The sequence below is a fragment of the Necator americanus genome, chromosome III, assembly GCF_031761385.1.
Source record: "Necator americanus strain Aroian chromosome III, whole genome shotgun sequence".
Lineage (NCBI taxonomy): Eukaryota > Metazoa > Nematoda > Chromadorea > Rhabditida > Ancylostomatidae > Necator > Necator americanus.
The window spans coordinates 37,451,887-37,463,540 of NC_087373.1; the positions used below are offsets into that span (position 1 = coordinate 37,451,887).

Genomic DNA, 11,654 nt, shown 5'->3' on the forward strand with positions numbered 1-11,654 from the left:
AAACAAATAAACATATACGGAAAACATTTTTTTGCAGTCGCATTAGCGGAGTCAATAAACTACAGCAAACGTGTAGGGAACCCGTAAATCATGTGTTTATCTTTAAAAAACCAACGAATAAAAGGGAAAATAAATTTAAAATTTAAAGACAATATTAAGTAAATATAGAAATTAACGAAAAAATTAGGGGAAAAATAAAGAACTAAAAATCAGTCACATACAAATTCATAATAAGTTTAGGACGAAAAATCGGGACTTTTCCTTTATTTGCTGTTCCTCACTGAAAGACTACGCACCTTATTTCCCATCTCTCCCTCTCAGACTGCCACTATTCTCTATATTTATTGTTGTTAGTATATATTGTATATTTATTTGTGATATACAGTACTTTTATTTATTATCTTTTAAATTTTGCTTTTGTTCTTATTACTCGTATTTTTTAAATTGTTTGTAATCCTATATTAGTCGAGAAAACGCTTGGTTGGCCTAGTTGAACAGTTTCGAACCATTGGCTGTGCAGTAGGTGAAAGTCCAAAAAGAAAAAAAACTGAAAAAATTAAAAGAAATTAAAAGTTTAATTCTAAGAAGTTAAATTTAAACTTAAGCTCAGATTAAAAGCGCTGGCAGGTGAAGCGCAGTCGGTAAGAGATTCGGCTGTAGCTACACAATCGATCGAAGGTTCGAAACCGTCCTAGAGCCAAACGAGCCTCTCATTCCTCTGCGGTCAGGGAACCAAGTATCATCGTTGTCTGAGAGGATAAAAACACTGACTTGGCGTATCGGCTAGCCTTCGTAAGTCATTGTAAGGTTCATAAACCTCAATCGATTGTGAATTGAAGTCGAACGCGTAGGCGATGCATCGTGTAGGAATTGATCAACGCTCCGTGCATTTTCCTTTGGTTTTTCCTGGGTTTAATACAGATATTATTAAAATAATTAATGTACTGGCAGTGATTTTTCAATGTTATAGAAAATAAAAGAGAAAATTCAGGCAAAATTTTCACCTCACAATCCGCCTAGAATCACCTTCACTCCTCGTTTTTTTTTTCTCGTTCTATTCGCGCATCGTCAATTCTTGCCGTCAATTCATTGTCAACTATGAGTGCAGCAATTCAAAAAAGGAACTGACCCATTTACGAACGGTGACTTTCGGGCTTTTTTCCCCTAAGAATATTTCCACTGTGACTAGTTTCTCTGGATATTTTTTATCGTTTTCTCAAGATTTACAATATTCTGTTCATTTTGTGCCGCCTCGCTGCACTTTACAGCAAGTTTGACGATTTTTTCAGTGATCTGACTCAAAGAAGGTTAATCTTTTTTCTCGCTGCCTCATTGGTGTATGTGAATAAATAAGTAACTATGTAAATAAATAAATAAATACATACATAAACAAATACATAAATATTCTCTCTCTGTACACGCCTGAATGCGATTATTTTGACATTTTTCAAAGTGATATATAAAAATTTGTAAATTTCTCAAGTATAGTGATTTCTTTGAAGGATTTGTTGTATTTTTTCATACTCATTAGCCGGTTATGGAACTGTTACTGTACACATAGAGCTAGTTCTACTGGTATCCGTAGAAAACTCGTTACCTTGACTCTGTACTGGTTCTCTAGGGTCCTTGAGTTGTTGGTTTGACCAGAATGTGTGACCATATGTGCTTGTTTTTCTATGTTGACCTATCTAAAAACGTAGGAAGAGGCTTAGGTTTTTGATTTCTCGGATACGTATACTGTATAATATTGTATTTTTCGTATTGATCGTAAGAATGATAGTATCTGATCGATATACGAGAATATTTTGAGATCTAGAGAGTTTTGTAGGAATCTCAGTTATTATGAAGGTAAGATCGCCTGAAAGCTACTGTGAAACGATTGTTTGTTCCTAATAACCGATAGGTTATCAGAAAATTTTATTCCGATCCTGATTTTTGCAGTTCCTGGAGCAACATAGTATTTCTAAAGATGTATACCAGGGAATGCTCGCTAGATAGCAGAGCAATTCGCCTTTAGGTTGGGAATATCCAGAATTTAGTGTGTTTTTTTCCGGATATTAGCTGATTTTTGTTGTTTTTTGAGGTTTGAAGCAGTATTTTTGCTATTTTTTTTTGGTTGAACTGGGAGTTTTTGACATTTTTGAAGATATGTATCTGACGGATAGCTTTAGGATAAGGACTGATTATCTGGAATTCTTTTCTTTCTAAACTTTTTGTGATTATGAAGAATTGGCTCGTTACGTTCAATTTCCTCTTTCCCTCCCAAGAAAAACTCCACCTCAGGTTTTTCGTAGGAAAAATGTTCATCCTCTCTTCTTTCGGGTTCTTTACTCCTTTCGGGAGAGCGAACAAACTCCTAACTTAACAAGACTCTTTTTTTTATGAATAAGAGACAATTGTAAATGACCACGCTACTTTTCCCAGAAAATCTTAGGAAAATCTGTTCCCTCCTATTAGTATCGCATAAATAAACGAAAAATTAATTAAATTAACGATTAAATTTAAATCAACGAGAGGCAGGATAGTTTTCCCTTGTTTAACACAAATATATCATTAAATATTATCTATCTATGTATCTATGTACCTTTCGATATCTTTTTATCCTTCGATGGGGCCGCTGTAGCGCAGTCGGTTAGAGATTCCACTGTCCGCACGATCGATCGGAGGTTCGAATCCGCTCTAGCCCTCACTAAGCCTTTCATGCGTCCGAGGTCGATACATTGGTACCAGACTTGTCTGGGAGGATAAAAACACTGACTTGACACATCGGCCGGGTCCCGCAAGTCATTGTATAGAACAGTTACACCTACGTGAACCTCAAACGATTCTGAATTGAGGTGAACACGTTGGTGGGTCCCGAACGGATTGATTAACGCCACACCAGACGCTTTATCCCTCATCCTTTTATGCATCTTTCGATACTTTTTTATAGAATATTTACAAAACACAAATTAATATTTATTTATAGAGTAGTTTGTTGACTTGAGGGTGCTCCAGACAAATCAAGGAACATTTGGTTGGTAAAAGGCGAGGGAGTTCGATGACACCGTTAGGGCGCCACAAAAGTGATAAGCATGATGGAAATGAGTTTGAAATAAAATGTACGATATTAGCGCACGAGAAAGAAATATCTGCTAGGAAGGCTTTGGAAGCATTCTGGATTTCCGTTAGGAATCCGTCCATGGATAACAAAAATGAGTGCTTATCAATTACCAATGACTTCTTGCCGTTCGTAACACTCTGTGAGCTATAAGATTGTCCCACATGCAGTTCCTTAACGTTATCCAGACACCAGTACTTGAGGATACTGCACAGTGCGTAGATCTCATTCGCCTTGGTGACAGTCTTTAAGAGCGCGGTGGTTTACCAACCCCGTTAGTCGGTGAGACTGGTCAGTTGATTTCCTTTTAAGGTCTTGCGTGGTGTACTTGGAACAATATCGAGGCTTGGCGAGGAGAGAAGAGAAATTTGTTGGGATATGCATGGTATCGAAGACCTCGAACCATTTTCAGGCCTTTGAAAAAGACGAGTTTGTCGAAACGTAAAGAACTTTCAACTGAAACTCGTTGGCATAACAAGAAAACATAATCACACCTACAAATGTCGAAGTTTCAAGAAGAGAGGACTTGGAGATCTTCCGGTGGTGGTTGAAACACCACCAACAAAGAAAGGAAAGAGGAAAAGAGGAGAAAGAGAGAGAGAGAGAGAGAGAGAGAGAGAGAGATAAAGAGAAGGAGAGTATTGTTGTTGTTTTTTCGTTTTTCTCTTTTTCTACTCGTCTTCTCCTATTTCTATCATTCGTTCGCCATACACGGTAAAATTATTCACGGATATGTAGATCAAAAAATCCATTTTATTTTCAGAATGACAGTGCATTCGACAACGCGGGCAGCCGAGCCTATCTCTGCAACCGAAAAGGAGCAGATCGATGCGCTTAGAGCAAGGTTTGCGCGGATTTTGAGAATTTTTCACATTAATTCCTTATCATTTTTGTTATATTTAGTTGTTATTTATTTTATTAATCGTTATTATATTTATTTTTTAGTTTTTTTTTTCGAATTAACCAATTTTGAAAATTAGTCATATGACTAAATTATGCGTATGAGTTTCAGACTTAATGAGTGCATGAAGAAAATCCCCGAAGATCTTGACACTGATTTGAATTTGGCGCGATGGATTCGCGGGTATCGTGGTGATATCGAAAAAATTTGCACGGTATGATTTTTTTAGCGTACTTTTTTGGAGAAAAATTCAAAATGATCCGATTCAAAAGCATGAATGTTCGTACGTACTCTGCACCTACAAATTTCTTTTTTCTTAAATTATTACGGATTGCAGTAATTTGATCCAGAGAATAACGAAACAATCAAGTGGATTCTGAAACAACCTTCTGGTTACTTTGCAAGGTTCTCTAACCGACGTTGACCAAATTGTTCCCAAGGTCTTCAACTACTTTCAGATAGTTTGGAGCAATCGCTCGTAATCGTCGGAATAGTTGGGGTTAACTTGGAAATCCACGAGATGGTCACAGTAGATGACAAGACCTCCACAAAACAAATTTTTCGCGCAACGCACGAAAGGTTGAGGGGTGCAATCCGCCCCATTAGATAGGGCACAAAATGAAATTACACTGCAGCAAGAATAATTTCTTTAAATTTCAAAAAAAAAATTACTCTGGGGTCTACAAAGCAGATAAAGGGATGAGGCCCGTTCTCATAGGTGCGGAACATAGTGAAATTTTCAGTCGTTACCATGCCGCCCGTGAGGTGATGGGTGAGCATCTAAGCATCGTAGGGGAAGCTTTTTCCAGAAAAAAAAGCCGAATCTGTCTGTAGCTGCGATTCGGCAGGTTTCTGTTTCGTATACGTTTCTGTTTCGTCATGAATGAAATTGTTCCGGAACGGAAAACGAATGTACTGTTTTGTACTGTATGTACGGAAAACGGTCAAAGATTAAAGGTGTACCGAAAGCGCAGCCGTGAAGAGAAAACCATCCGGACGACTCAGAAATGTGAGAGCAACCTGAAAAACCCCGAAAAATCACTTCTCTTTAAGATATTCTTCTCCAGAGCCACTCTGCTCGCCTGAATAAAGTCCCTGTGACTTTTTTTAGTGGGGGCGTCCCTCAAGCCCAATGATTTTTTTCTATCTCATCGTCCTCGCTGCTTCGACCAGCTTAAGGAGTCCATTCAAGAAAAAATTCCGAAAAAATTTTCACCGACAGGAGCTGGAGTGTGTGATGGGAAAGTTTCAAGAGCGGCTCCAAATGTTTATCAGCAGTCAGAGCAACCATTTAGACGATATATTTTTTAATATCTAGAGCAAAAAATATGTTTAACATCCATATTTAGGAAATAAAAAGTTTTTGGTGATATTTTGCAACATGTTTTCCCAATTCCCCCTTGAAATCTGTTGGATCCTGTTTTGCTTGATCTTACATAAGTAGAAATCGCTTTCGGGACTATTTCTAGCCTATATTGCCCACCTTTTTCTATTTTGAGAGGATTTATGGTCATTTTTTGAAATGCACCAATAATACACGAATAAATCGTACTTGTGTAAAAAGAGTTACCCTTAAGAGAATCGTGGCAGTAGTTTAAAATAATTTTTTACCCTCGCAAAGCTATTATGCGTTTGATTAGAGCAAAAATTTCCTATCAATGACAATAAATTGTTTGTGGAAAAAATTACAAACATTATAGACCATAGAAAGACCATGGAAATCCCCGGTTTTTCGGAAGTGACCTCCTTTTGCTGCTCATCAATAGAAGTGCATCTGTTTTATCTCGAACAATTAGACTGAAGGTGTAAGGTTAAAATTTTGGCGTCTCTCTGTTGCTTGACCAAACTTCTCTAATTAGATGAATTGACCAATGAGATCGGAGCAAAGGGCACGCCCCCTTTTCGGTGGATTTTGCACAACATCTGAAGATTATCAGTAATTATTCCTGAATTTCAGAACTTTTCGCAATATGTTTATTCGCGAAACGCTGCTGGTTTCCTGGGTCGTGATCTACCGGAGAAGTAAGTGTTCGCCCCTTCGTAAAATTCGAATAATTCCTGTATTTTTTTTTAAAAACTCGATGCTACCAGATACTTCGAAATGCCTTCTATCAAGCCATTCCTGCCATTTATCGCCTCTTCGCGGCTCGGTGATTCCGTATGGTCCGATGAGCATAACGCTTTCATGTTTGTGGAACGAGCATGGGCCCAACCAAGAGAGGTAAGCTTGGCCGGCAGCTTTTGAAATTCCACAAGTTAAAATGCTGGGGGAGGGTCAGGTATAGCGGAGTCGGTAAGAGGTTCGGCCACGACTGCACGATGGTTCGAAACCGCCTTAGCGTCAACCAACGCTTTTATACCTCTGGGGTCTATAAATTGATCTCAGACTTGTCCAGGAGGATCAAAACACTTATTGGATACATTGGCTTTCCACCGCAAGTCATTGTGACCCTGCACCCGGGTTCATAAATCTCAAATGAGTTTAATGTCGAAAGCGTAGGTGGATCTCCATAGGGACCAATCAATATTGTGCACTTTATATCCCTTGGTCCTCTAAGATCCACAAATTACCGTAGTCGTTGCTTTCAACGGTAGCTGTCAAGTGTGCCCGAATAGATTTCGATGTGAAATTGCTACTCATATATCGCAGTAAAGTAGAACGGAGTTACTAACGGATAAAATCCATTGGCTCGTATTTCTTTGCAAATTATAATTCCACATCTAATTAGCAATCAATCAATTAACTGTAATCAATTCTTTAATCGATTAAATAATCAAAAATTACAATCAATTACAGTTTATCAAGACCTTCAAAACCAGCGACTACCTGATACATTGTTTTGGATACTCAGAGGTTCTTCTACAACTTATTCTGGAGTAGGTCTATGTTTTTTTTTCTTATTAAAATTATCTTTTTAGCCAGATGGCTGTCACCATAATAATTTAGTCAGGGACAGTTAACGAAATCCTTGAATTCGTCAAATTGACAGAGGAGTAATAACCGCATTTTTAAATTTTTTTAATATTCAGAAGATGTGAAGTTATTTTTGTAAACTATAAATCAACTATATAAAGGTTGAGATATATTTTACAAGAATCTTACTTCATTAGCGAAAGTTTCTCAAAAAATTCTCGAGGTAATAATTCATTCATTCACTAATTCATTCGAATTCGTACTCGCATTCATTCATGAATGCTTTTAATTTTTTCATAACCACTCTTTGATAATATAATAAATAATTAATGTAACAAATTATAAAATAATAATAAATAATAAATAATAAACAATAAATAATAATGGATAATATATTTTTTCGTCGTTTCATTGACCTTACATAACTATTTGCATTCGAATTCAACCGACAATTTAGACGCGAACGTAAACAACCGAAAGATCGTGGACCAGTTCAATTTATTGTGATCTTTGATCTTGCCACCGTTAACATTACCGACTATGTGAATCCGATGAGCGGTTACATGAAACTTTGGCAGCTACGTTCTGATCTCTGGCAGGATTGGTGAGATTTCTGGACCCTTGTGGATTCGTTGCTCCCTGGTGCTCGTACAATTTATCTACATCGTCTGCTTGCAGGTATCCGGAAGTGGTACAAGTGATCTACCTCGTTAATCCACCTCGACTTGTTAGTCTATTGTGGAAAATTGCTCGTCTATTCCTTACAGAGGAGAATCTACGAAAAATGGTGATCGTTGGCGATAAAGAGATGCCGAAATATATCCACAAACACCTTATTCCTATGGAATATGGAGGTGAGATCGAATGATCAGCAGAAAAAGTGCCTGGAAATTTCCCCTGGAACTCAATTTTACCGTTTTTTCAGGTGATTATGTGAACAAGGAGTTGCCTGGGGATGAGTCAGGTGTGAGTATTCGGAGGAAAATCACCTCAGCTGATCACTACCAGCCCTACCAACACTACGAATTACGAGGGGTTCAACGGCCAAAACCTGCTAAGAAGGTATGTCTGCATTTCATGGATTTTTATTGATTTTTTTAACAGATTTTTATCGATGAACAGCTCCAGCATAGGATGTGAATAATTCTAATATAGTGCAGTTTTCATCTAGAATTCGCTATTCTGAGGTTATAATGTCGGAGATTTTCAAATAGGCGTGTTCGTTTTGATCGATAGGTCTATAAGACCTGCGGTACTCCCGATGGGACCCTGGAATTTAAAGTTAAAAGTGTACAATTTATTAGTATAGTTTATTGATTAGTTACGATTAGTAATTATAATAATCAACAATTAATGGGTAGTAATATAAAAAATTTCGAGATTTTTAAACACTAATTTAGCAATAACTTATTGAAACGGAGTGGGCGTGGTTCACATTCGATCCCAGTGGTCTTCTCTTCTTTTACGTCAAAATTCACGGACGTAACTCCAAATTCTGATATTTCAGGACATATCACCTGGCGAATTTTTCACACTTCCCATTATTGTACCGGATGGGAAAAGCCTACTGTGGGATTTCACCACGAGTGGCGAAATAGAGTTTTTCATTTACAAAGACAAGGTGATTCTTATTGTGAATATGCTAAAAAAAAATAGAACAAAATAAAAAAAATAGAACATAGCATAATTTAACATAATAGTAATGATAGTAGTAATATTATGTCCGTTATAAATATGAAACGGGACCTAAGATGGTTATCACTCTCTGTAACGGGTTTAGAATCAAGGAAGTTCGAACCTACATGATTTTGGATAATAATATTATTGCCAATAAGCAACAATAAATAGTATTAATAATAATAATAATAACAAATCAATAATGATAATAATAATCTCGTTTCATCTACGATTGCACCGTGCACGAGAATTGATCACCACGGCTTTCATGGAGATCATTTCAATATGGGACCCTAACCCAAATTTGTTTAGAATCTGCACCAACTGTTTTTTCAAGTCTTTTTTTTTGACAATCTTCGCTTACTACTATCTGAATCTTACTGTTCATTGATGCTAAGGACAAATAGAACGCTTTTTAAAGCGTAATTCGATCTAAAGGTTGAAATTAATCAAATGGAAATTTTCAAATTCAACCAGCAGAGGAAAAACACTGAACGTTAGAGGCGATTTCAAGTGGTTGAAAGGTCTCTCACCTCAATAGTTTTAAAACAATCTCAATCGTTTCTCATAAGAAAGAACAGTTTTGCTGTTGACCGATATTTAATGTATTAAATTGAATTTAAAGGCATCACCACACGAATCTGAAGTGGTACGAATTTCAGGTGCAGTATTCGTATACAGGATCGTAGATTATGGAGAGGTGGGTAATTCCCTCCATTTCTTGCTAATTGGCATAAAAAAGCGGCTGGTGCGCCCCAATCGAATTCGTTGTAGAAAATAGCGCTCGGGAACGCTCGAAGCCGTATCCTCCGGGCCGGTTTTTACGGTAATTAGAGAGAAATGGACGGAATCCCCCCCCCCCACTCTCCCTAATCTACGATCCCGTATACGAATACTCCACCTGAAATCCGTACCACCTCAGATTCGTGGGGTGATCCCTTTAACGAACGATTAATGTTAACGTTGAATATTTTGCATGATTTTGCGGAAAATTCGCGGGTAAGCTGTGAAATTCATGGATTTTTTCATTGAACTTTTTAAAAACGTTCAAAGTCGACTTCAAATGCAATGGTGTTTTTGTTTCTAGGATGAACGTCATCTTGTGTATCCACGTCTGCGATTAGTCACCGCAAAACTTGCCGAAGAAGGTGTGCTGCCGAATTTGCCCGGTGGTGAATATTCGTTGGTGTTCGCAAATCGTGGCACATATTTCACTACTAAACTCGAATACGCTATTACATTAGTTTAATTCTTTTTTCATATTATTCAATAAATATATTACTATTGTACAGTCAGTTTTCTTTTTTCCGTTTTGGACCCGTTCTGTAGTGTATACATGGCTAGAAGTGGATATCGAAGTGATCGAAGTGATGGCGAGGATGGAGCGAAAAGGAGGAGGAGTTTGATAGCATCGGAAAACCTCCACAGCTATTTTTCAGCCCTTCATAAGAGCGAGGTTGTCGGGAATAAACAAAGAAAAACAAAAACAAAAAAAAAATAAACAGGTGACAAATAATATTTTATCAAAAACCTCTCATCGGAACCACAAGACAACATAAATACACTTTGAAATCCCGAGGTTTCAAGAAGAGAGGACTCGGAGATTGAAAAATATATCTCTGTTTCAGGTGTTCGAACTGTTCCTTGCTTCTGCATTTTGATACATTCATATGTTTTTCGAGCTTACAAAACTTCCTTTCTACTTTTTTTTTGTTTTTTTTTTTGTTTTTTTTTGTTTTCCTCCATCCTATTTCAATTGAAAAAATGACCAGATTTCACGACAATTGCTAGAAATAGAGGAATTTATCCTCAAAGCTAAGAACATTGTGGTTTAAGCCGCTTTTACAGAAGCAGTACCGCTGACACTTCAAGACGACGACTTTTTTTCATCGTATTCGTGGAATTCGTGGATTACTTAACTTCAGTAGACACCCCGAAAAAGTTGCGATACTTCCTTACATCTGGAAGTTCATACGCATTTGTTGTCATCAAACTCTTCAATTCACCGTGGAAGATAAGAGAAGAAGGAAACATCTATTCTCATTTTCGAAAGTAGAAGTCAACAGTACGGAAATTTCTGGAATCAACTTTATGGGCAGATCAGCGCCTCTGCGATCATTTCTTCGAACATGATATTTTCGTTTCAGCTGCACTACAGTCATATTTGAATTGAAGTAAAAGTAGATTTGTAAAGGTCGCTATTTCCACATTTTCCCATTTCTATAAAAAAAATTGAAAAAAAGACTAAAGAACTAAAACCTGTGGCTGTGTCCACATCTACATTGCTATCTGTAAAATTTGTGACAAGTACAGCCGCATTGATTTGCATCAAAATTCAATCACATGCAGATAAGATACATAAAATAAGCTTTGCACAGATATGAAATGAAACAACGTTCGGAAAAAATTATTGCTAAAGTATATTTAATGAGGATAAAGTTAAAAATTAGTCCTGCATTAATCTCATCAACCTAAAGAAAAAAAGACTAAACTTCGGGAAAAATTATAGATAAAATATAAATAGACCCATTAGGCATACAGTTAACAGACCAAAATGCACAGAATCGATAACAAGTATCATGGCTATAATCAATAGAGGCCACACATTTTCAAGAGGTATGCCCTAATTTTCTAGAGATGAAAATAACTAAGTGCTAAGCTTACTTACCAGGTGCCCACATTTTGCTGTTCACCCCTTAAGCTCCTCGAAAGTGCAGGTCACGACCATTCGCAATTTTAACATGGTCCAATTGTTTTCAGTCGAATGTTAACCCTACGATCAACACTAGGTCAAGGAAAGTGTTGTTGTAATTATTACTAGAACATTGCAGACGAGAGTAGCGTAGTCAGTAAGAGGTTCCGCCGTGAATGCACGATCGATCGATGGTTCGAAATCGCGCTGGTGCCAACCAAGCTTTTCATTCTCACGGGGTTGATAAAATGGTACCAGACCTGTATGGGAGGATAAAAACACTGATTAATCGACTAGTCTTCGCAAGTCATTGTATAGGCTAGACACGCTAAACCTACTAAACCTCAAACGGCTAAACCTCCAACGATTC

General features: G+C 37.3%; 1 protein-coding gene across 1 annotated transcript; it reads left to right on the plus strand.

The window, feature by feature from the left end:
• Window positions 1-3,864: 3,864 nt before the first annotated feature.
• RB195_012194 (uncharacterized protein) lies at window positions 3,865-9,841 on the plus strand (the record flags this gene model as incomplete). Its single annotated transcript, XM_064193941.1, has 10 exons — window positions 3,865-3,944; window positions 4,113-4,215; window positions 5,959-6,023; window positions 6,093-6,222; window positions 6,799-6,878; window positions 7,373-7,519; window positions 7,594-7,769; window positions 7,841-7,977; window positions 8,423-8,536; window positions 9,680-9,841. The coding sequence occupies 10 exons, from the start codon at window positions 3,865-3,867 to the stop codon at window positions 9,839-9,841; spliced, it is 1,194 nt and encodes a 397-aa protein (XP_064051524.1).
• Between the last annotated feature and the right edge of the window lie 1,813 nt (window positions 9,842-11,654).